The following is a 26,360-nucleotide window of genomic DNA, read 5'->3' on the forward strand; positions in this document are numbered from 1 at the left end:
CTCCTTTGAAGATGAAACAGTGACTACGCTATAAAAAGAACAGGCTTTGACGTAGGAAAAACCTATTTTTGGTAGTCGGTGTTGAGTCCTCAAAACCCCCCCACTTCCTTGACGAAAAACCATGGGATTTGGGTAAAGGTACATCCTGCGTTGACCAACAGAGTAATGATTCTCGTAAAAAGAAATATAAACAAACAAACGACATTCCACAGGATAACATACGTAATCTAATGACACAAAACATACACTGAGTCTCAATATATCACAAATGCCTTCTAGTCTTTGAGTCCATTATACTCTTTCACTTGTCATAGTGTTTATCATTATGGCATGATAGCCAGCTAAAAGATATTTCTTTGATATTCCATGGAGCGCTGGCGCACACCATGGAGGGTAAATCCTTTGAGGACTCAATAGCGACTACCAAAAATAGGTTTTTCCTATGTCAAAACCTGTTATTTTATAATAAGACACCTGTAAACCTTATTAATATATTGAAAGAGCTGGTTATTGAATACTTATACCACACAACAGTCTCTAAAGCACTCTCAGTAGTAGCCTAAACTATCCAGTAATATATGTTTAAACATAAGCCATTTTCTGTCAACATTTGATTTGAAGAATGTATTGATTGCATGTTTGCAGTGTACAAAATTTGAGAAAACAGTTTAAGGTGTATTTTTTTCAGTATTTTATCCCTTGTAGATATTTTTCAACAAAAGCCTATCAAGATGAAAGACTTTGCTGTAAAAATATAAAAATTAGCCATGAGTATGGAAGCAGTGTTTGAAAGTTTTAAAAAAGTATAAATATATTTTTTGTGGATACTCTTTGAGCTTAGTTCTTAGGCTTGTGGTGCATTTGAGTAAAGAGGTTAAATACTAATTAAATATTGTTACAGTTAAATAAATGTGAATGGATGAGCTATTAGTTAGATTTAAAGTTAAAAAAAACTTGTATAGGAGGAAGCACTAGTTCTGTTTATAACAAAAGATACAAAAGATCATATTTAACACTTGCAAAAGCAGTAAAAGCTTGAATTCTGAATTTATACTAAATTTTAATTCTTATTTTTGGTTTCTGTAGGGTTTTCTTGGCACACTAATATCATAATTGTTATTTGTAATAAATATTTTACCTTGGTATAATTATGAGTCACCCAAAAGCCCATAATCTTGGGTATCATTAAATGCAGGAATCAATGAAACAATTGTTTTATTATTAATAATTAATCTTTGGATAGCATTGAATACATTATTAAAAATGTACTGTTGTGATTGTACATATTACACAATATGAACACTTTCAAGTTCAAGATATTCTAATATACAGTTGAATAGGTGACCTATAGTAATATGATAAAATTTGCATTTAATTATTATACATATACAGTATTTACACCAGTTGAAAAAGGGAGATGGCTCTGTTTTGGTGATATTCATGAAAATGTACTTAAACTCTGGCAGAAATTTGGTACATCGGTGGGAACAATGGGTTATGGAAGATTTAGTAAAAGATTTTGAAGATGTTAAGCAGGTTTATTACAGAATTAGGAAAAATTTTAAAATTTTTGATGAACGTAGTAATTAAAATTCGCTATGCTCTTTTATTAAAATGGTTTTTTATTGCTAGGCTGCATGAAATGAAATTCCTAATGAAGAAGAGGGAAGGGATATGGGTATTCTGGCAAACAGTGCAGAAGAGAGAGAAAATAGGTAATTTCTATGTTCTCCATTGAGGGAGAACCTGACATACAATGATGAAGTTATTAACTATGCAATCATCTTATTTCAGAATAAAACTATAGCTTCGAAAACTTACTATGTTAGGAAGGCTATATATTATGAATGCTAGTACCTGAATAAACCTGAATTTACATATGCTACAGCCATGCTAAATCATTGTTCCATAGCAACTTACATTGCAGTTTCTGCTGGCTTAAAAGTAGATGTCAATTCATGAGAGAGATCTCTTAAATCAATTTTTGGAGCAGTCTCCCTTATAATTTTCACACAATCATTGGCTAGGCTATTAGAGTTTATAGCATTTTTTGCCAAAACTTTAAGATTACTTGAGTTTGAATCATAGTGTTCAGCATTACAATCAGTGTCCATAATATCTTTACAATCAATCACATTCGTGAAAGAATTCACATATCCGTTGAATAAGGAAGGTACACATTTCTCTCTCTTTTCTGTTAATGGTTCAGTTTCCATTTCCTCATCCATTTGGACTTTATCCCTCTCATTTTTGTGATTTTCCACTAAAGATAACTGAGAGTTGCATGTTTTACTGCTGTCACTTAAATTACCAGTAGATGTTTTGTAATCTTCATGCTTCTCACCCATATTGTCGAGTCTGTCCCTGCTATTTGATAATACACTCGTACAGTCAGAAGTATCACACTTTTCTATGCCAATTTCAGACTTCAGATTTTCATTTTTGTAGTCAATGAACACCTTACCATTTTTATGCAAACCATTGACTGTCTGTACTTGTCTGTGGTTAAATGTATTTGGACATTCATTCCTCTCACTATTCTCATCAACTTTTATAGGTTGATAGGGATTAACTGTTTGGATGTCCTTGCTAAATACTGTTTGCCCTGTTCCATGGGTCCCTGGCTTTGACAGTCCTCCTGAAGGAAGTAACTGTGGAGTTGAATAAATGGACTCTGCTTTCCGTATCTGGTGAGAAATTGAAATTCAAGTTAGGAGAGGATGTAAGAGGTTTTATCAACTTATTGAGACTAAAGATAATTTACACAAACTTTTAATTCTGTCTTAACTTTCAAATGAAAGAAAAAGAATGGCAGCCAAGTAGATAGAATATGAAAAACATTTTTGTTGCATGGTTTACACTTTACAATATAACAAATGGAATAAGATCTCTGGTTTTCAGAAACATAAGACTACGCCATGATCTTATTTTTCATTTGCTTGACTAATAGAATAAGATCTCATATTTTCAGAAACATAAGATTATGCCATGGTCTTATCTTTCGTTTGCTTATGCTGTATGCCCAGCAAATTACATTAGGAATATTTAATGCTTGATATTATTTAAAACCTACATAATTGTAAATGTAAAGCAATTTGTTTCATAGCTACAAGCCATTGTAATTTTTTCATAGATCTTGGCATGGCATATAACCTGCAGGGCAAGGTGATATCTGATAATGCTTGTGAGTGGGAGGGGAACTTGTAAAATAGTAAGAAGCCTCTAAATCTCTTTCAAAGGATTGAGCATAAAGCACAATAGAACCTAAAATAAAAAAAAAATAAAACATAAGAGATATGTAATTTAGGCTATATTAAGTCTAACAAAATGCCTTAGCTGAGTGCTTGTGCTCTGCATCAGAATATGCAGTAAATTCAAAAGACAGCTGCACATGAAGATATCATTGATTAATATGATTTTTCGACAGAAGAATACTACAGGCAGTCCCCAGTTACTGACAGGGGTTCCGTTCCGCTAGCTTGATGATAAGCGAATATTGCCAATAACCGTATGGAGGAGTAATGAGAGTTTATATTTGACAGAGTCTCCAAAGGTTGTGAGAGAGAGAGAGAGATTGGTGGAAGAATGAATGGGAGTGGTTAAATGGCGGTCGGAAGCATGTCTGTTGTGGCGCTCTGTAGAATGTCAGTGGAAGTCTGTTACGAGAGTCGGAAGAAGCAAGGCAGTTAGTAAATTCACAGAGTTGGTTTGACAGCCTTTGTCCGTTGGTTGTAAGTTGATTTTGTGGTATTTGATTTATTTTGGTGTTGTAAGGTTGTTGTGCATGTGTCTGTCTGGTTTTAGTGAAGTTGAAGAGGTTGGGGATGCATTTTCGGTGTCTGTGAGTGGTGGTTGGGGCAGTGTTGGTTTTGGCGGGTGGTTGTGCTTCTGCAAGTCGTGTGGTTGTCGTGTTCTTTCGGGCTGTTGGTGTTCTTAGTCTGCAGTCGTTTGTCGGGTTGTTGAGTTGTGGTGGGTTTGTTGGTCTCAGTTGGTTGGTGTGTGGTTGGTTATCGGCGGTGGATGTGTCAAGCTAGCCTATAGCCTATCCAGCGGACAACACAGCCTAGCCTATCTGGAGCCAGAGGTGAGTACCTGTTTGTGTTTTGTGTGTTTGGTATTTCATTGAACCAATTGTCCTGCAGGTTAAAGGTAACGTAAAGGGGAAAGTGTGTGAGTGGGAAATTTTGTTAGCTGGTACGATTAATGTAACTGTGGGGAGTTTATTTGTTTTTTCTAAGCTTGTGATCCTGCCACATTATTTTTTGGCGCCGGAACAGGGACTGCTGGTGTGGCAGCTGCAGGATGATTGGTCTAGGCCAGTGTGTGTGAGTGGTGAGAAAGTTTGGGATGGAAAGATTGAGTGAGGTGGAGAGGCTGGAGGAGGAGTTGAGGTTGGAGAGGGAAGTAAGAGGACAATTGGAAGTGGAGAATGAGAGGTTAAGGGTAGAGTGTGAGGAGCTGAAGAGCGAGTTAGAGGAAATGAGAGGAATGCTAAGGAGTGCAAAAGTGGAAATGAAAAAAGAAGTGAAAGGAGCGGAAGAGAGAATGGTTGAGAAAATGCCTGAAAAATTTTTAGTGATGATGAATGCAGTGCAGGAGATGATGAAGGGGTTCATGGGAGAAGGAGCTGTAGGAGGTAGGCCTACTAGGCCTTGTGATAGGCCAGAAGTGGTAAAGACAATGGAAAAGCAAGTGGATGAAACTATGAGTGACGAAGGTGACTTGTTTGTGATTTTTTTTGATTTGGTAAAGTGAAAAGAAGGAGAGAGACAGGATAAGGATAAACCTGAGGACAAGAATAAGAAGGGGGCTGAGGAAAAAGAAAGACGACTAAGGGAAAGAAGGCTAGTAAGGATGATGGACAGGATGAGACTAGGACTGAATACATTGGGGAAAGGGCTGAGAGTGATTTGGATTGCGGTGAGTGGAAACAGGTGGGTAGAAAGATGGGTAAGAAGACCGTAATCAGGAGCATGGATGTTAGTATGGAAGTTGATTCGCTGTATCGGACGAGGTTAAAAGGGATCAGAATGTTAGTAGCGAAAGTGAGAGTGAGCGGGAAGTACGAAAGGCTGTATATACGAGAGAGATACCTAGATGTGCACAATTCGAGGAATATGGTAGTAAGGACATAAGGGATTTTTTAAAGGAATATGATAAGTATTGTGAGGCAAAGTATGGGGATAACAAGAGAATCTGGGCAAGAGAGTTGGGTAGCTTTTTGACGGGATTTTTGTTGAATATGTATGGGGTAATGATGAGTGTGGGGAATGTGCCTTATGAGAGTGTGAAAGCCAGGATTGTGGAACAGGCGAAGAGGATAAGGAGTAGTGTTAGATATAGGAGAAAACATGGTTTTGATGAGGTAAGAATGAATGTTGGTGAGTTGTCGATGTATGTGTGCAGGTTGGAAACATTAGCCAGGAAAAAGTTTGGGGATGAAGGGATAAATGAGTGTAAAGAGTTAGTGAGGAAGTTGTTGGCGACTGTGCCTGAGAGTGTGTATGAGTTTGTAAATCTGAAACATGAGGAGAAAATGTGATGGACGAATCAAAGGTTGTCGTGGAACGACATTTTGGAAATAGTATAGGACTACAAGTTGGATGGGTGTGTGAAAGAGAGTAGAAGTGTTAGTGTTAGGACTGAAGTGGCTGATGTTATACCAGAGTTTAAGAGCTATAGGCAGGCAGTTTTGGAAGGGCCAAGGCAAATGGCAGAGTGAGTGATTGATAGGAGCGTTAAGAGCCAGTAACGTAAGTATGGTTAGCCCTAAGAGAGATCGGAGTGCAAGCGTTGGAAGAGTAGGGTCGGTTAGTCGTGAACGAGAGCAGTAGTATTACAGATGTGGAAAGCTAGGGCACAGAAAGAATGAATGTCGGTGGGCGTTGGGAGCTTGCTTCGGGTGTGGGCAAACAGGGCATTTAGTGAGCGAGTGTAAGAAAGATAGGGATATTAAATGTTACAGGTGTGGGCAAGTAGGGCATATAGGAAGTGGATGTCGAGGTACTTGTGTGACTGAGGTTTGCGGTAATTGCAGGAAGAATGGGCATTATGCTAGGATGTGTAAGGAAAACCGGACAAAATGTGTTGAAAGTGGAATGGAAGGTCATGTGGCGAGTGTGTGTAGGCGAAAGAGGATGAGTCAGGTTGGGAGTTCGGGAAACTAGGTACAAAGGGGATTCAGTTGGGTGGGTCCTCTGGTGTGCGGTCAGTAAGAGTGATGCATGTGCGTGAAGGATTGTTGAATGAAAAAGGGTTTGGAGGAAGAGCTCATGAATGTATGAGTGTAAAAGTGAGGTGCAAAGGGGTGTGTTTGGTTGCTTTGATTGATACTGGGTGCAGTGTCAGTGTTCTTTTTAAGAATGGATGTGACAAGTTGCGGAGTGAGTGTGAAATTAGGAAATGTAAAGGGGAGGTACGAGGAATAGGAAATTTGGGTATGCCTGTGGTGGGAATGTTGCATGAAAATGTAGAAATCGAAGGGGTAGTGATGGATGAAGGTGACTTTTATGTGATCGAGGGAATGAGTGATAAGTATGATATGTTGTTAGGATACAGGTTCCTGAAGAAGTGTGGGATGGTGGTCCATCCGAGCAGGAATATGATTGAGTTGCATAGGAAGGGGAATGTACATGGAGAGTTGTACTTGGATAGGGATGGAGGGTTAAGCAGTAAAGATTTAAAACTTATCAAAAGTATTCATCACACCAGTCAAAGGAAAAAATGCACATATGAAAACTTTTGTCTCTGTCAGATGAAAAAGCAGGGAACATTATGGAAAATTCCCTTTCTTCTTTCGTTCCTCTCAAAGGTAGCCTATTCATAAAGTACTCGAGAGGTACTTCATGACTACTGTCACTACTGTCACAGTCACTCATTCAGCATAGGCATAGGCCTAGTCCTGACTCCTGATTCAAGAATTCTGTGACAAGATGGCAGGACAGTATACACTAGAATTCAATGATCACAAATGTTGCTGGGCAACATTTACACTACATTCTTAATAGGTAAAGCTAATCATTAATATTAATTAATTGAAGTCTATTCATAGGTGATTTACTAGTTGAAGGGACTGCAATGTTACATTTTTCAATAACCTGCTGAATATAACTAATTAAAAAAGCTAGCAATCCAGTTACCTAAGGTATCTAGAGAAAGAGGTAGCGTCATTCCCATTGAGCACTGTGGTAACAAACCAAAATATGATTTTTACCTGTTTGTTTTTTTAAGTTTCACTATAATAAAAATAGTTTTGCAAGGTAAAGGAAAGCATAAGTTGTCTTTTGCACTCCTGATACTGATGCTGACAAAGATTAAAAAACAGAAAAATAAAAAAAAGCTTTACTTGAAAATTTCTTCTTTCTCCTGATTGGCCAATGACATCACCGCACAATTACCAAAATGGAGTTGAAAATAGCTTAAATATTGATGACTTTGGCATGCACTACACGAGTAGCTCCCTGAGACATGCCCAAAGAATCATCAATACTGCCATCACAAATATAAGCACATGGGCCATTTCAGTTGGATTTAGTTTTTCAACCAATAAAGCAAAAGCCATTATTTTCTATAAAGGCAAAAGGTGGCTAAAAGACCAAGAAATCAAACTCCATCTACATAACACTGAAATTGATTCCTGTGCAAATGTTAAGTACTTACGAATAATGTTTGATCAACATTTAAACTGGAAAGCACACATAAAGAATATTAAAGCCAATGGTATAAAAGCCCTTGCCCTATTAAAGAAACTATCCGACTCTACATGAGGAGCAGGACATGATATGATGCTAACATTATATAAGACATCAGTTTTATCTATAATAGACTACTGCTCTCCTATACAGTGGAACCTCAACATATGAAAGTCCCTACTTACGAAAAATCCAAGTTACGAAAGCAAAGACATAGATTTTTTTCTTCTGTATACGAAAATGATTCAGGTTGCGAAAGGGCAAGGTTTGAGATTCTCCCGGACCGCCAAGAACAATTTTAAAACTCGCGCCGCCAACTGAGTAGACTCGCCACCATCCTCCTGCTTTCCCATTGGTTCCTGATGCTAGTCACTGCCGTAAGATCCTGCTCTCCTATTGGTCAGCATCTATGTAAAGGCGTTCCTTGACTATTTTTTGCAGCAGCGTTATCTTAAACACTGAAATTCGTTCGTTCACATATATTTCGTTTAACGTAAATTCGCATTAGTGATTTAGCTTTCATTGTATTGTAAGTTACTTTATCATTTTGTGTGTGAACTTAATTACTTACGTTATTAGCAATGGGTCCCAAGAATGTTGCTGAAGTTCACGGAAAGAAGAGGATGCTTTCTATGGAGAGCGAAGATGGAGATAATCAAGAAGTGTTAATGTTTTCTGCCATTTGTTAATGTGTTTCATAAAGTTTAGTGTTAAAGTTTTCTGCCATTTTTTAATGTGTTTCGTAAAGTTAAATGTCCATGTTTTCTGCCATTTGTCGTCCTCCTCTGTTTTCTGCCATTTGTCCTCCTCCTCTGTCGCCACTTTCGGAGATTGCCTCACTCAAAAGGTAAGGTTCCATATTTTACTACATATGTACGTACAGTATTTCTTGTACCATGTACACTAATACACTTTATTTACAGGTACGTACTACAATAAAGAATACACTTTATTTACAGGTACGTACTACAATAAAGGTTATGTTAGGTATTGAATGTTCCAAATTGTTGTATTTCATTGGTTATTGGTCAATTTAGCTTTATTATAAAATTTACTGTGGTGTTTTTGTAGGGCTTGGAACGAATTAGGCAATATAATGTAAAACATAGTTTGAGATGCAAAAAAATCAGGTTACGAAGGCCACTTTGGAACGGATTAATTTCGTATCCTGGGGCACTACTGTATATTCTGCAGCATCTGAAGCAACATTAAAAATTCTTGATGCATCACATCCCGAAAGAATACGCTTATGTACTGGTGCATTTAGATCATCTCCAACAAATTCCCTTTTAGCAAAGGTAGGCATACTACCTTTGAGACACCACCACAACCTAATAACACTATGTAGAGGCCTTTCCCAACAAGCAGGTTCATCCCCTGCAGCTACCTGCTTCCTGAATTATAATCCTAGGATTGAACATCATGGTGCTAGCTCCTTCCCAAAAAGAGCCAAACACTTAATGAACTCGTATAACACCAATTTTCCCTCCAACAATAGAAAACCCACCACCTTGGACTCTGAAACTAATAAAAATATGCACCACTTTCTCTTAAAAAGCAAGAAGTAATATTAGCAAGATTCCACATAGGTCATACTAGATTTTCTCATGGTCATCTAATGACAACCCCACATTCTGACCCAATGAAATACAATGGATGCCAAGTTCCCATGACTGTCCAGCACTTACTCATTGAATGGCCAAATAGGATTCAGCAGAGGCGCATTTATTTTCGAGATCCAAAAATGTCAGGAATTCAAGCTGAAGGCAGGGATTTCTCACTTAACAAAATTATCATGTTCCTAATTATGTTCCTAAGTAAAGTCTGTTTTTTTTAATAAAGTCTAGTTTTTTTTTCCTCACATGAGAAGAGTCATTTTTAGGCGCAGAGGTCTGGTTAAACTAATTTTTTATCCTATCCTATCCTGATTGGCTGCCTGTGGTGACATCACCCAGCCCTGCCCCATTTATATCATGCTCGTTAACTATCAGTTGTCAAAATGAGAAGCTGTCTTTTTAACTATGTTCACATTTTAACATAGCTAAAGTATGGGTGTCTTGTGCTATCACTTTTGTGGTTTTGAATATATTCATATTTTAACATAGCTGGGTGTCTTGTAATATCACTTTTGTGGTTTTAAATATATGCATATTTTAACATAGCTAAAGTATGGGTGTCTTGTGCTATCACTTTGTGCCACAAAAATCACAAAAACATAAGAAAATTGTACATTTTTATTGCTTTCCAAGAAATCATTCTGCAGGTGATGTCATGTCTGTAGTATGACGGTCATGTCTGTAGTACGACGTCTTCACCTGTTTAGCAGATGATTTTCCTTCCATTAGGCTAGGAGTAATTACATATGCTTTATGTCAATTGCAGTTACAATTATAATTACCTGTCCTATTATCAAATTACAATTACAACTACAATTACCATTAAATAATATACAAAATTACAATTGCCTTAAAAATTTCAATTAAATTACAATTACATACTGCAAACCTGCAGTATGCAATTGTGGTGTAAAGGGCCATGGCCTAAGGAGGCAAGAGATGCCAATTAGTCAATTCCTTAACTTCAGATGCAACCACCTTTTTTATACCCACCCACCTTGCGCCCGTTTAATGATAACGTATCTTTTTTTCAAAAATTTGCCTCGCCAACAAACGATGCTCATACATACAACATTTTCTGTTCGGAAAAACTTTTTCTTTCATTTCCCAAAATATTTGCATAAACTCGTGTTACACCCTGTATAATGTAGTAGAGGTTGATTAAAATATTTTTGGAAATTGCCGAGGCAGTGAGATTTTTAATGTATTTTGTTTATGTTTTACTTACATTCACAAAGGGTTGGTATTAACACAGTGTCCAATGGAGCTTCCAAGTTTAGTGCAAGCTCCTCAGGGATGGACATAAAACCATAAACAAAAGAGGGACTGAATATTTTAATTTTAAATGGTAATTTTGAATGAAACTTGTCAATCTATACTTTGATGATAATTCATTTTGAAGTTGTGACTTTAATTATATGATCATATATTCAATGTACTAGCTGAAACGATACATATTCGAATTTCTCATATCTTGTTGACATACCCTCTCAACGAGACTTGTCTTAAAAGTCATGGACCTTTACAGTACGACCTTGTCTTCATATTCAATTTCAAATTTTTTCTAATTGTAGATTGGAAGAGAGAGAGCGAAAAATAGCAGACAAATTTACTGCTAGTGAACCTCCATTCTCAAGAAAAATATTAGACTCTAGACTCTATTCACTTCAAAGAAGGTGCATGGAGTAGGTAGAAATTGATTTTAAGTACATTAAGGAAGTGAACAACACAATCTACCTTTTATTATGAGGTATACATGAATTGGTTTTAAGCTAGTGTAGTAGATTATATCCAGGACTGGATGACATAACATATTGACTCAGCATGCATTAGAAAGTGCGAAGTTCATATTAAGCCTTATTAACATTTTTCTAGAACATATGTACCTTCCTCAAGCTATGAGAGATGTAAAAATTACTCCCATTTGTGAAACCAGGGAGAGACCCTTCAACACACACAGAATTACTTTCCAATTACAGTGACCTCATGTCTATACATGTAGTAAGATTATGGAAAAAATGGTTTGAACTTTTGACATGGTATTGGAAGGTGGTAAATACTTGTTGGCGGGTCAGTATAATTTGCAAAATATGCACTCCATGACAGATGCATTAGTTTGAAAGGAATCTTCAATACAAGAAGCTGTTAGCAAATAGCATCACTTCACTTGTCTTTGACCTTGAGAGGGACTATGACATAACATGGAGATAAAACATTCTTTGGGTTCATTTTGAATGTAACCTGAGAGGACTGGCACAACTAATGGTAAATTCTCCTTACACCCGGTAATAGAGAAATGCAGAGAAGCAGAGGGCACTTTATATGATCTGTATTGACCAAGAAAAGACATACAAGTACCTAGATGAGAAGTTTGAGGGAGCAGGAGACACCATAAAAATATGTGGGTTATTAGTGAAATGCATAGAAATTTAACCCACAAGTGCAGCGTGTAGCTAAAATCGACGCTGTACTTAATGCAGAAGGACGACGTCATATCAACGCTTTATTTTCAAATATTGCAGTAAATTTAGTCCCTCCCCTTAGCTCTGTTTTGAGTAATATCAACAGTCTCATCAGCCATTCAGCTCACTCTTGAACATAAAAGATGCCATATTTCTCTTAATAATAGGTGTAAAAATTGCATAATTGTAAACCTTCCATCAGCCTGGGGGGCAGGACTAGGGAGGCTTTCATATCCTGACGTTACAATGTTCGAAAATTTATATAATCTTTTCTTTAGTAATTTTGGTGATAGTGGCTTTTGATGATGATGCTCATTCATTTTTCCATCATACAGTGATATCGAGACACATGATAGTGACGATAGTAATATTGGTTTAAAAGTTAGTGTACATGATCCGTTAACTTACACACACATACACTGATTCAACCAATTAATAACTGCTGTATATATTTTGTTATTTTATAGGAATTTCTTGAATAGCTAAGAAGTAATATTATCATGGAAAAATTTGAAATTATCTCAGAATAACTGCATAAAACAATCCAAAACTAAAATGCAGTTTTTGAAAAAATCTTCTCTTTCCAAAAAATATTCTTTTTAAATAGTTTTCAAAAGTATCTTATATTTAATTTTTTATTATTAACCTGTGACACAAGGCAAATATAACCATGTATAACACTGGGTGATAAATTAAAAAATGAGCAAGAAAAATTGGTTCCATTACTGAAGTTGTTGATGCATAATATTGCTGTCGTCCTCAAGGGGCAACCCCCTAGTGTGGCAGGACCACAAGCAAGCAAATTTCCCCACAGTTACTTTAAGCGTACCGACTATCAAACTTTCCCTCTGCCACACACTCCTCTTCACGTTACTAAATACACGCAGGACAAATGCATTACTGAAACACACAAACAAAACTCTCACATTCATGTACTCACCAGATTCAGGATACTCAGGGCTAGGCGCTGTGCCATCCACTGGATATAACCTAGTTGTAGTGACACAACCATCGCCAAGAATCACAACACAAACCAACTAATCAAGTACTACAACGATACAACAACTCAACGACCCAACAAATCACTGCACAGTCGAACACCAACAACATCAAAACAAGAACCTTACAAGTCCACATCTAACCACAACACCAAAAAATCACAACAGCTCACTAACATCAACACTCGACAACTCACAAGCTCAACAACCTTCCAGCTACACAAGCACAACAACCTTCAAGCACCAGCACAACAACATTCCAACACATAATACCAATAACAACTAAAAAATCAACTCTAGGAAATCACAATACAACTGACCACCAATACTCTCTTCCAAAAGATCGTTCCCGACTATATAACTTCACGGACTTACTGACTTCTTACAACTCTCTGTAACTGACTACACAGACGCTTTTGCCCGCCATCAAACCACTCCTTATTATCTCATCCACTGCTTATGATCTTTCTCTCTCTCTCCATTGCTCGCTCACTCACACTCTTCAGAAAAACACATACACACTTACATACTATCACACAGCAACACCAAACACTACATATCAAACATACAAAACATTTACACTCTCAACCCAATGACGCTCTCACTTATCTCTCGATCGATCGCTCGCTCTCTCTCTCACGCAAACCTTGAAGATGTCGTCAAATGTAGCTACCATTATCACTCCTCCACACTAGCACCTCTTGGGTTAACGGAGAGCTTCCAAGTCAAGGCAGGACTAAAGGGATCAGCAATGAACATCTTCTTCAGAACTGTGAGAGGATGTAAGGAGTAGTACCCCTGGTATATGTGCTACACAAAGACATTTTTTCAACTAACTATTGTTAAGGAGTAGCTTAGGTCAGTCCTCAAGTTGCCCCCCCCAAAAAAAAAAAAAAAAATCTCGCCTATCATTCTACATTTTCATTGCTAATTTAAGGGGGATGCCCCTTCTTCCAATTAGATCACAGTATCATGACTAAGATTAGTTCTCGAGAAGGTTTGGCTAGGTTATATCCCCGCTTAAATGTGTGACTCATCCACTTTCCAAGATGATAGCTTAGGCCAATACGTGTGGATCTACATTTTTCCAGAAAGATTCTAAGTTCTTAGATCTGGTATAATTTTAAAAAATGTTATTACAAAACATACTTAAGAATTCTAACTGGTATGTTTACATCTAGTACTAATCAATATTTGTAAAACAAGTTTTAAATACTGATTTTACCCACCATCATAACACTGTTAATTTATGTTATGACATAATGGATACCCCATAACTCTCCTTTAGACTACCCTAATTAAAAAAATTTCCCAAAAAATTACCTGTCAGGCAATTTTCAGGGCTAAAGATGCAAATTGTAATAAATACTGCACTTAGAACTGGTCTACTATAAGTTTTTTGTGCACTGTCAATTTCCATTTTTACACTAACCCTTAGTGTAATCTTACTTATATCATGAATTCTACCTAGGACCTTTAGGTGGTCTCTAAAACCAGTGTGCTTTTATATACTTTACCTGCTGACGAACGGACAGTGGAACATAGGGCTCAGGAGCTGACAATTTTCTGTTTAAAAGGCCTCCTTCCTCTTTACCAATATCACTTGCTGTTATTCTGCCGGTAAAATTTTTATTATAGGAGAACTCTTAAAAAGAATTGGTACAAAATGTTTAGCATTATCAATTTAAAAAGTCATGACTACAATCTTTAAATAGCAAAGAGAGGATGACACTTGCCTTGTGAGCTGATCAGGGCCACAAGCAGCATTAACTGGCCAAGGATATGTGGCTAACACCCAGTCAAGTGGGTCAGTCCAGGTGTCAAAGATAGAAGTATTTGGAGAAGATGAGGTTCTCAAGGTTTCTTTGATGTAAGGAACTAAGCGAGTATTCCAGACTTCAGTAAACCAAACTTGTGTCTCTTCTTGACCAAGAGGGCTATCCATTAACAATCCTGGCCCAACTCCAACTTCGTGCGAACTACAATGACCCGATAACAGTGTGTTTAGGTGAAGCCATAGCCTTGTTAACCATTCTGCCAAATGATGAGCATCTGGAAGTCTAGTATTCGCTGCTACTTCAGCAGCTACCACTCTGCGCCGCAGGACTCTACCAAGTAACCCTCTGACTGGTTCTTGCTGAATACTAAGAGTAGCCCATCTGAAAAAAAGATGTGGAAAAAAAATTGGTTACCATCAATTTTAATATCAAAGTTCACACCTGAGGAATAGATTGAACAATTTTATGAAAAGGAGTTATAATGGATTACTTCCTTAGCAGCCTCACAAAAAATACTTTAGTGTAATATATTGTAATGGGTCAAAATGGGTAATAGAACTAGAGAATTTTTATGAAAACATTTACAGGAATGAATGTATAATCCCTATCAGGATATCTCAAACTTGTAACTTCATTGCATTATAAAGTTACAAGTTATGATTTATCTACTAAGTTACACCTGTACTGTATTTTATAAAAGGTGCTGTTATATGTTGGTCATTACCATTCAAAATTAGAGCCAGGTAACTCTCACACTTTATTCTTGACTTTGATGTTAATTACGGTTTGGGTATTCATATATAAAATGTTTAACTGCTAATGTGCCTCTACATTCTGTACATCTAAGGATTGGATCATTTGGACTATTCATCAAATTATTCATGGGTCAAACTAGAATGACCAGTTCTAAAAGTGTCAGAGTTACTCTTCTTGTCCTTTAGATATAGTAATGAGCTCTATTTCCAATGTTTTGCTTTATTTTTTAAATTTATATCTACCATGTTCATAGTTCCCTATCTTCTTCCATTTATTTACTTATAACAATGAATTATAGAGAATATGTATATTTTTCATCTTGTCATATTAGTTGCACCTTTGACTGTTTTATCATCTTCAATTATTTTAATGCTTACATGGAAAGGAACCCAAAATATTCCCACCCTCGCAGGGGGCCAGTACTGTCAATCCACTCCAAGTGGTGCACTGTAGGTATTACTTGTGGTTCTTTGTAGCATCCCTTTGGGCACAACCCCTTTTATTCCTACTGATATACTTCTACTCTTATTCTTTTTCACCCATCTTACTTTTCACCCTCTCCTAACAATTGTTTCAATATTATTTTCAGTGTTGAATGACCTCGTGGGTCACAGCACTTGGCCTCCAAACTAAGTTATACATTCCAACATTTTTTCACATTTTTACTGTTTGGAATCATCTGTAGAGGCAAAATTTTATTTATTGTGAAAGTGTATTTTTTAAAATAAATCTGAATGGTTTTTGTATAGTATTTCTAGTTTAAAACTGTATGTTTGCAATGATATATCTTCAATAATTTAAAAGGCTGATACATTGCACATAATTCTGATGTGAAAACTGAATTTTTAAGCAAGGAAAATCTGCTATATTTTGTTGAGCGAGATGGCTGCAAATCGACCCGTCAGTATATACCGCATAGTGTGGATCTATATGTATATGATGTTCTACTACATATTTATGATACTCTATGTGAATGATGTACCTGATTGCTTCAAAGACCCAAAAAGAAACTTTTTGTACACCGCTTTCTTATGCCTGCTAGTACTAAGAGAGACACCAACACTAGCCTAAGAAGTTGGTTTGTTTTAGATACATAGTGCGTAGTGTGACCAGGCTCACACTGGGTACAAAAGAATCTTATCTGGACCCCCTTAACAAAGTCTTAGAAGGAAGGAACCAAAAAGCTCTCAAATCTCTTATCAAAGCTGATAAATTATAAACTGAGAACGAAAATGAGAGGAATTCACAAGCAGCCAAGTGCTGGATAAGATATGAATGGCCATGTCACTTGCCAACATACTCTGCTGAAGCTAAGGCTACCAGTCTTGAGAGTGAAACCTCAGCATGGCAATCTGAGACTGCAAAGGATGAGCACCACATCCCACTCCAGCTTTTTATTAGAATGGATAACTACTAAGGAAGAGGTCCATGTTCTTCAGTTGTATGACCTGACACAAGGCAGAGCAATAACTTATCCCACGGACTGAGAGAAGGCTGAGAATTTCCAAGCTTTTTAGAGAGTTATGAATTAAGACATTTTTGCTACAACAGAAACAAGATTAACTGGAAGAATAATTTATGTTTGTTGATGTCCGGCCAACAGGTTGGAATGCATTCATTATCAGGGAGTAGGATTGCTGTTGGGATGCAAGGTAGGGAAGGCTCTATGTGAATGATGCACCTGATGAAAGGTAAGATGCATTTAATGGAAAGCTGCAGGATGGAGTAGGAAGAGTTGCTAGACATGATGTTTTGATTGTATTGGAGACCAAAATACAATAACGGGCTTCTCGAATGAGGGATTTGAGGCTTGTATGGGTAAGATGGGTGTCAGTGATAGGATGAGTGAGAATGGAGTAAGGTTTGGGAGCATCTGTCTAGCAAATGACTTAAGTCATTGGGGGCACACTTTTTCAATATCCAATATACACACCGTGTGGAAAATATCAAAATCAGATTGACCATATTGCTGGTAATAAAAGGCATCCAAGGTCTTTGCTAATGTTTGTGTTAATCGGCGAGCAGATATTGGTGGTGATCATCATCTCAGTGTTACAAAAATAAGACTCAAGCTAAAGAGTCAGAAGGGAAAACCTGTTGTTGATAGGTACAACACTGATATCCTTAGAAGGGAAGGAGAGGAACAGAATGCCAAAACAGGTTTTTGGTGTTGGAAACATTGGAGGAGGGAGGGAGAAATGTAGACGAGATGTTGTGATTGTGAATCAAACCTTGCATGAAGCTGCTAGTTTTATGAAGAGAACAAGACTCGGATTGAGAAAAAAGATGTTGATGTCTGAGGAAACATGGGATATGATCAAAACGAGAGTTGAGGCAAAATTGAGGAGTGAGATGTGTTTCATTCATGATGATTTGAATTAGCAAGAACCAAGTACTTGAGTTTAGATTCAGAAGTTAAAAGACTAAGAGAGATAAAAAAAAAAAGGCCTGTTAATGAAATGGTTGTGGAAACTGAAAAATTAATGAATAAAAATGATGAGTCAAAGCTAAGAATAAGGTTATGTACCCCAATCGGGATGTGGAAGGTAATTTACTGACCAAAAGTATTGAAATCAGAAATATGTAGATGGAAAGAGCACTTTGAGACAGTTCATAACAGACCAGCCCCCTCAGAAGAGGATATAGTAACACCTGGTCAGGAAGATTTAAACATTGATGAAGGTGAAATCAGGCTAGAAGTAGTTGAGAAAATGAAACAGTAAAAAAATTATAAGCCACAAAGAGATTATGGTTTATTACTGGAAATGTTTAAAGTGGAGGAGGATAGATTGAAACTTGTCTTGGAAGATATTATTCAATGAGATAAGGTTGTGGGGATGATACCACCAAGTTGGAAGAATGGTGTGATCATTAAAGTTCCAAAGGAGACCTGAGTAGGTGTGGTAATTGGAAGGGAAAAACTGTCACCTGTAGCCTTGAAAATTTTCAGTATTGTTGAGTAGGTTGGAGCCAGTGGTTGATGGTACTCCAAGGGATGAATAGGCTGGTTTTAGAAAGGGTCGGGGTTGCAGTGATCAGATCTTCATAACTAGTTATATATTCAATGCAGCAACCTAATGAAATGAAAACTTTGCTAAGTCTTTTTGTTGGTTTTGAAAAGGCCTTTGATAGTATTTCAAGACAGACTATGGGAAAAATCTTGAGGCATCATGGAATAATGGGAAAGTTTGATGGGTATTTGAGTGATCCGTTTGGAGTGAGGTCTGGTCTGGTGTGATTCAAGGTGGCATTCTGTCTCCTCTGTTGGTTGTATTAGCCATAGATTATGTTATGAGAAGGGTCAAAAGAGAAATGGATGCAGGTATACTCTGGGGAGAAAATGGGAAACTTCTTGACTTGGATTATGCTGATGATATAGTTTTGATCTGCAAGGCACCAGAAAAGATGCAGTGTGGGTTGGATTGTCTAGTGACTGAAGGTCAAAAAGTTGGTTTGGTCATTAATAGTGGAAAAACTGAAATCATGACTATGATTTTGAAAATGCACAGGACTGTCTAATTAAAGGCATGGTTATACAGGAAGTGGTTAATAATGAGGACGGTTCTCTGAGCACATAAATTTTGTTAAGATTAAAACCAGTCCGAGAAGAGCCTTTATTAGGCTCAGAGGTCCGGATGAACTAATCCTTTATAACAGTAATAAGTTACACTTCAGATAGTATTTGAAAATAAGGCACTCAGAAGAATATTAGAAATTAATTGGAGGGATAGAATATCCAACAATAGAATTAGAGAAGTAACGAGGGTGCTATTAGAAATTAATTGGAGGGATAGAATATCAATTAATAGAATTAGAGAAGTAACAAGGGTGCAGCCAGTTGATGAGTATGTTAGGTTCTCACGCTGGAAGTGGCTGGGCCATATGTATAAAAAACAGGGAATAGTATGAGATACACTGAGGTGAGTTGCCCTTGGTAGAAGAGGTAGAGGTATGTTGAAGATGTAGGTGACAACAATGAGGCAGGAGATGAGTGTTGGAAAGATCTTGAGGAGTTAGCCCAGAACAGAATGTGGTGGTGAGTGTACACTGAAGCCCTATGTGTCCCTGTGGGTGCCACAGGAAATGATTTACTGATTGATTGATTAGAAACAGCTGGACATTTACCTCGCAGTACTATGAGAAAAGCCTCTTATCTCATAGGAACTGCTGTTCAACTTCAATTGTAAAGGCTAATTATCTGCACTGATGGATGGTACCTCAAAATATGTGGCTGACCAAGAAGAGTGGGTGAAGTTGATAACATACATGTTTTGGCATTCCTCTATTTCTTGCCAAACCTCTTCACAGGGAAAACCAACGTTGCTTAATCTATTCCTGCGAAACAAACTTAAAACTGTGTGGTGGCCACACACCTGCTTTCATCCTTTATACCTCCATTGGCACTTTTCTTGTTACCATTCATCATCTAAACAAAACACAAAAACATACATACAATTGAAATAAAAAAAACTTCAACATTGGAAAGATGGAGCTGTTGTGGCTGTTCATGGTTTCATAGCAGCTTTGAATTTCATCCCCTTCTAATTTTTTTTATAGCCTATATACTTGTACTTACTTGAAATTACAATTAATGTGCAATCTGGTGGCTAGAGTAGCAGTTGGACAGCAAGTAGCAATGATGGCAGGGCCAACATGAACAGATGTTGGAAGACATCTTTGCAAAGTTTCAACGACACCATCTGTCATAAATAAATAAATTTTTTTTAAAACAAGGCCATAATCTACTTAACTTTTCATATTCGTATTAAATGATGTCTGCATTTCAACTTACAGTACAGTAGATAAGGGGGCCGGCCGGAACCGTTATATATGGGGGTATAGGGTGAAAAATGCAGTCATGAAAAAATTCATGGAGCTTCATATGGCAATTGAGAATACATATATGAAATATTTTGTCAAAATTCCTGTTACTTTCATAGTTATAGGGTAATTAGTAAACATAACTCAATAAGCCAAAAACATTGATCCGTACGAGAAAATGCAATTTCTCTTCTGTTATCGTAAATTTTGATAATTATTGTCAAAGAAATTGTGAGCAATGGCATCTGTAGAAATTCCATGAGTCGCAGAAGGAAAGTCAGGCAGCTACCAAGTTCAACCACGATTCAGTGTGAGCACAAACCCTAAGTAGTTTACACGTTTGCTTGCTTTTACGTATGTTTATCTTTGTTTCAGCAAGAATTTCATCATGCCAATGAGGAAAAGACAAGCAAAACATCTTCCTAACATACAGACAAAGAAAATTCGCTCAAATATGATTACAGAATATCATAATATATGTGATATTAGCGTAGTTGGTGAAGAGAGGGGGGGGGGTTGCGTAGTAACGGCCCCATCTTGCCTGACGCACACGTCACACTGTGCCCAAGGCTACGATCTTTGAGCAAAGGGATCTTCATTTATGTTAAATAACATAGTTTTGGTTTATTAATACCCAAAAAGTTATATCAAATTCATAATAATCACGATTTATTAACATTGTCTTTGTAAGAAGAGAGTACACCTTCAAGTTTCACCTCTGACATTCTCTTGTATTTAAGTTTGTTATCTTTGTTTCGGCAAGAATTTCATCATGCCAAAGAGGAAAATACAAGGAAAACATCTCGCTAACATACAGAAGAAGAAAATTCGCTGTAATAAACCGAGTTAGTGAAGGAGAGAGAGAGAGAGAGTTGCATTAGGAAAGAGTCCCCCGTCTTGCCTGACGCAGTGCCCCAGGCTACAATATATGAGTAAAGGGGTCCCCATTTATGAATAAATTATGATAAATAATATAATTTTGGTTTATTAATACACAAAAAAGAAATATATATTCATAATAAGCATTATTTATTAACATTGTCTTTATAAAAATACGAAGGAAAACTTTGAACGGCCATATCTCTAAACTATAATTACTGACCTTCAAAATCTATTTTCTCACTTAGTTTTAAAGCTATAACATTGGAATTTGGTATATAACTCAGAAAGACATTATAGAACAATCAAACGAAGCCCTTTTTTCCACTTTTTGTTTCGTCTTTTTTTTTTTTTTATAAATTTTTTATTCCTGATTTATGGGGTTTATTTTTTACCATAATGAAAAATTCATATCTAGCAAAAAAATGGGCTTTAGAAAAAAAAACTCATTTGATTGGAGGTCTACATCAGGTCTATATATGGTAGTAATCCCAGATCTTAATATTAAATATCAAGGGAGGAGATGGAATTTGAAAAATGGTTATTTTCAGGATAAATCGCCCTGGCGTCACAAAACCGGAGGTCAGAGCCGAAAATCATAAGCGATTTGGATCTATCCCAAGTCACCTTATTAAGTGGTATGAATATCAAAGTCCTGTCCTTCAAAAATGGCATTAGCCAGCCGGCCCCCTTAAGAATGCATTAATTTTTAGCTCAGTGGTCTGGTTAAACTATTTTTATAACCAACTTAAGATCTTGGGAGGAAAGTAAACTAAACTTCCTTATGTGATTAAAGAAGTGAATTGGAACTTACTGGCTAAGTGAAGATCATCAATAATTATTATGTGAGGAGTGCTAGAATCCTCTGGACTAGTAATACTTGAACTCAGTGATGAAGATGAAACGCTAATACTTGAAGACATAGAAGAGGTAGACTGAGATGATGAAGCAAGACCTTTCGGCCACATGCTTGAGAGTAGCTGGCACAATTCCAGTGTGTTGCTTCCTGTAACTCTGAGGACATGGATAAAGAAACTGACAATGTGTGTATATTATATCTGGAAAAGATCAGGATACAGCTTTAAAACCTATTAATGCACAAGATAGTCAAGGTACATGATTATTTTCAAATTCTCTTGTTTTGCCCATTTTCAGTCTTAATAGAAGCCTTTATAAGGAAAAGATACTTACTTAAATGTTTTTATAGCATCACCAGAATACTCTCCAGTGGAACTGGTGACAAAGAACTTTGCCAAAGTCTCAGCTAGTGAGCTCTTCCCACAAGCTGGAGGCCCAGCAAGTAACAGACGGCGATGCTCTGTTAACTGACAAGCCAAACGTTTCAGTGAGCTTGCTGGTGTTACACTGCTAAAAGCAGCAAGTGACACATCTCCAACAGCTTCCCCATCCTTTTTGTGATTTCCACCCTGAATTGATGATGTATTTGTTTAATGATACTGATTATTTTGAAAAGTTTACCCAAATCTTTGATTGTATTGTATCAGTATAATTATAATTAAGAGAATTTCCATGAATATTTCACCTTTATAAACCACTGATAATTTAAAAATTTTGAAATAACTGGAAATACTGTCTCAAATTACTTTTAACTCTTGTTTGATAAATCAACATAAAACATACCTTTAACCAGACATGAAGAGCATCTACATTGCCAACAAAGTATCCATATGGCAGCAATTCAGGTAATGGTAGATCTGGAGCATGGACAATTTCATCAACCCGATAACATAATATTGAATCACTCTCCAGTCCTAAGGCCGATACTGGATCAATACGATTCCCATAATCCTGGACACAATAAGAAATGGACTGATATTTAAAAGTTTAACTAACCCATTACGTTTATTTTCAAAGCTAACAAATGGTCCTAAAATCCTAAACTCAATCATTATTGTGTTTATGAAATTTAAGTTTTTTTAAAAACTTTAAGGAAAAAGTAACAATAAAAAAGAACACTTTACCAAAATCATTAGTCAATGCACTACAAACAAGCAATACAGTCATAATGGAGAGTTCAGTGAAAAATGCTGTTAAAATTAATAACTACGAATTGAAAAATAAAAATTTTTAAACCACACAAGAAATAGTTTAAAAAGTCATACCTTTACTGTATTAGCGATTAACTTGTCAAATTCTTCCCAAGTTGTCTTGGACTCGACATTAATGTTACCAATATGAGTAAGATAACTGGGTTTCAAATTAATGATGGCTGAAGGATTTACAGTTGCTAAGTCTGAATGCTCAACCACCATTACCTTAACCTGATGACCACTCACAAGAGCTACACTGTTGCCTGAAAAGGAAATGGTTTTCATATTCATATACATTTAGTTCTTGCAATACTTATGATTTATATAATGCTGTCTCAGATTTTAATACCACTGAACATGTCATAAAAAAATGTGTGCACCATTTTCTCGTGACTTGAATTTGCTGCAGTCCCGAACCAGAAGTGTGGAGATGTAAGCAGGCAGCACGAGAAAATGGTTCTTTCTCATATGTGAATTCAGTACATATGTTTTTTGTCTGCATTCAACCGAGTCACGGGAACCCACTACTACTCATTTCTTTTTGTTACGAGTTTTGTATGAGAATCATTATAGAAGCGAATGATTGTGTAGTGTATAAATTGCAAAAGTGCCTAGCTGGTCACAGCACATGGAGTGGGCGCGAAGGCATTCGCCCTTCCTTTCCAAACCATTGCTGAGGTAAGATGTGTTTTTATCTGCCCTCTTGATTCGCAGTCAGATCATGTTGTGCTAATACGCTGTTACATGTAACCTTAGTTTATTTACGTCATGTTATTTGGAAGTGTTACTTTGATCAATGTTTTGAATGAGTTCCCCAAACTCATGTCGTAGATTTCTGTGATTTCTTGTTTATTGGGTTAGTTCTAAACCATGTGCCACCTCAGGACCACATGGCCATTAATTAAGTGATATTGCCTAGACTGCATGCTAATGAGTCCCATTTATGATAATCAAATATATAGAGCAATGAGATATTTATTTTTGTAATAAAATCATGCTAATTTTTGTTACTGTGTTCATTTGTCCTTAGAGAAGGGTCTGACTTCTGTGCCTTGTGCTAGATGAGCTTGCCAATAACATCCACAAACCAGTAAACAACCAGTTGTGAGGGTGTTTTGCAACAGTGCAAATACTTTGGAGGTCTGGCTTTTTTATACATAACAAAGTAGTACTTATATTATAGCCTGCACTTGAATATTTTTTTAGATATCTAACAGTTAACAGCAATTCCCATAGTACCAAACCCAATCAAACCTGTCCTTTACACTTAATATTAAGTGTAGTTTTATGTTGATACTATAGCATACAGTATCTAAAATATGTGGGTAGTTTGTAGAACAATGACTACCTCTGAACGAAATGTAAGGTTTGTTTATGTCTGCAGACCCTGTCCCATTGTTCTATGGTATTTTCATTTTACATGCAGTCCCCAGTTATCGGCGATCCAGTTTTATGGGGCTTGTCTAGCACAGAAAATCGATGTTCAGCACTGAAATGCACCGATTTCTGGGTATCGGCACTGATAATAAAGTATTGGCAGCAATACATACCTAACAGAGGAGCCATTAACCAGTTAACGGGGCCAAAATCCAGTTATCGGCAATTTTTGCTTATCATCAAGCCACTTTTACTGTATTTTTGTGACTAAATACATTTGATAATAAAAAAATTATTTACTAATTTTCAAATATATTAACATTAATGTAAACAACGAAATATCAATAAAATTTATTTATTTTTAATAAACTAAGACCACCCTGTATGAAAGAAATTGTAAGTGCCTGAATATGGACAGGGATAACTTGATTAGCTTTTGCCTTGGTAAGAGTACAGTAACAGTTGTAGGAGTGTTCATGCATAGCTGTAAGTTATACTGTATTTTTAAGGATACAGTAATGTTGTAAGATGACTGAAATTATATTAAAGTGTTTTAAGTTGATAGTTGAAGGAATATTTGGTATTTGAACTATCAAAATAAGCAGTTAGTATAAGCATTTTTAGAGGGGGGTTCCAACTCATTGTGGTTAGTTGTGGTACTAATCCCCAGAAAATATGGGGGTCGACTGTACTTAATCAACTCAATCATCTGACTGCTGGAGATAATCACATGGCTTACCTAAGTGCTGAGTGGCTATAAAATGGGTTATATAATCACTCAGCATTGCATAAGAGGTGCAGCATGTCAGAGGGGCCTAACTCTCAAACATGGCAATATTGAGTTTGTGGTGGGAAGATATAGAAAAGATGTAATTTTCATGTGGGAATAAATTTCAAATGAAAAACACCCTTAATTCCCTCAAACTTATGGTCTGAAGTCGCACAATGACTTTGGATGTTTTACAGACCAACTCGAATTTATCGATGACAGAGAGGCCCAAGCCATCACGCTCTAAACCAATCAGCAACTGCCTAACATCACCAAATGTTTACATTTTGCGTCTCAGTCAATGACAGGCTAGCATGCAGCCCATCTTGGATTACATATCAACAGCGTCTCTTCAACTCGATGTGTCAAAGCATTCACAGGTATTTCTTTACTATTTTGTATTTTTTCTTGGATATTAAAGCTTCAAAATGAGTGAGAGTGACTCGGAGAGTAACTATGATAAAAAAGGACAAACTTTTGTTAAAAATTTGCACTATGTACATAAAAAATGCACACACACAATCTCACAACACATGTACACACACACACACACAGTAAAACACCATTTTTGAAGCAACTGAAAGTGTTTGGAGCATCTTTCCTATGATGACCTTTATTTTGTTATCGTAACTTTGGAGGGGGTAGGGGTGGGAAAGGGGTGGGGGAGGGTTATTGTTATAAAACATATATCCATAAAATATTTAATGTTTGAGGATTATGTATTTTGATAATATATGCAGTGATAGGTATTTATAATGGTTCTGGTACAAATGGAAAACACCTCTTTCTTCATACGCCCCATGCTAACAAAAAAAATAGCAACACAGAGCCCCTGACAGGACACAACAAGAGCTCTTGAGAATCTCCGCCCACAAAATTATCCAGTGATGGAATGGAAAAGGAGGTGAACCTATCATCCTACACCGAGGGATTCTGGGTCTTAGCCATGAATTCTGGGACAAATTCAAAGGACACTGACCCCCAACCCCTGGTATGCTTCACATCATAGCTCAGGCCAAGTAGCTCCTCCACTCTCTTCAAAGATGCCAAGGCCAGGAGGAAAACTGTTTTGAGTGTCAAGTTCCTGTCTGACGAATGACGCAAAGGCTTATACGGAGCTTCAGTGAAACTTCTCAAGACCAAGGAAACATCCCACATTGGG

General features: G+C 36.8%; 1 protein-coding gene across 2 annotated transcripts in view; it reads right to left on the reverse strand.

Annotated features, from left to right (window-relative positions):
• Nucleotides 1-1,210: 1,210 nt before the first annotated feature.
• The window catches only part of LOC135215345 (neuron navigator 3-like), a 108,548-nt gene continuing 83,398 nt past the window's right edge, over nucleotides 1,211-26,360 (reverse strand). For both annotated transcript variants that reach the window (XM_064249902.1, XM_064249903.1), the window contains 8 exons: nucleotides 23,125-23,315; nucleotides 22,643-22,810; nucleotides 22,193-22,428; nucleotides 21,816-22,015; nucleotides 19,878-20,001; nucleotides 14,504-14,926; nucleotides 14,285-14,381; nucleotides 1,211-2,687 (listed from right to left, as the gene is read on the reverse strand). In XM_064249902.1, the coding sequence (XP_064105972.1) occupies nucleotides 1,917-2,687; nucleotides 14,285-14,381; nucleotides 14,504-14,926; nucleotides 19,878-20,001; nucleotides 21,816-22,015; nucleotides 22,193-22,428; nucleotides 22,643-22,810; nucleotides 23,125-23,315 (2,210 nt within the window). In that variant the 3' untranslated portion in view covers nucleotides 1,211-1,916. The remainder of the gene's footprint in view (nucleotides 2,688-14,284; nucleotides 14,382-14,503; nucleotides 14,927-19,877; nucleotides 20,002-21,815; nucleotides 22,016-22,192; nucleotides 22,429-22,642; nucleotides 22,811-23,124; nucleotides 23,316-26,360) is intronic.

Source organism: Macrobrachium nipponense, chromosome 5 (genome assembly GCF_015104395.2).
Source record: "Macrobrachium nipponense isolate FS-2020 chromosome 5, ASM1510439v2, whole genome shotgun sequence".
NCBI lineage: Eukaryota > Metazoa > Arthropoda > Malacostraca > Decapoda > Palaemonidae > Macrobrachium > Macrobrachium nipponense.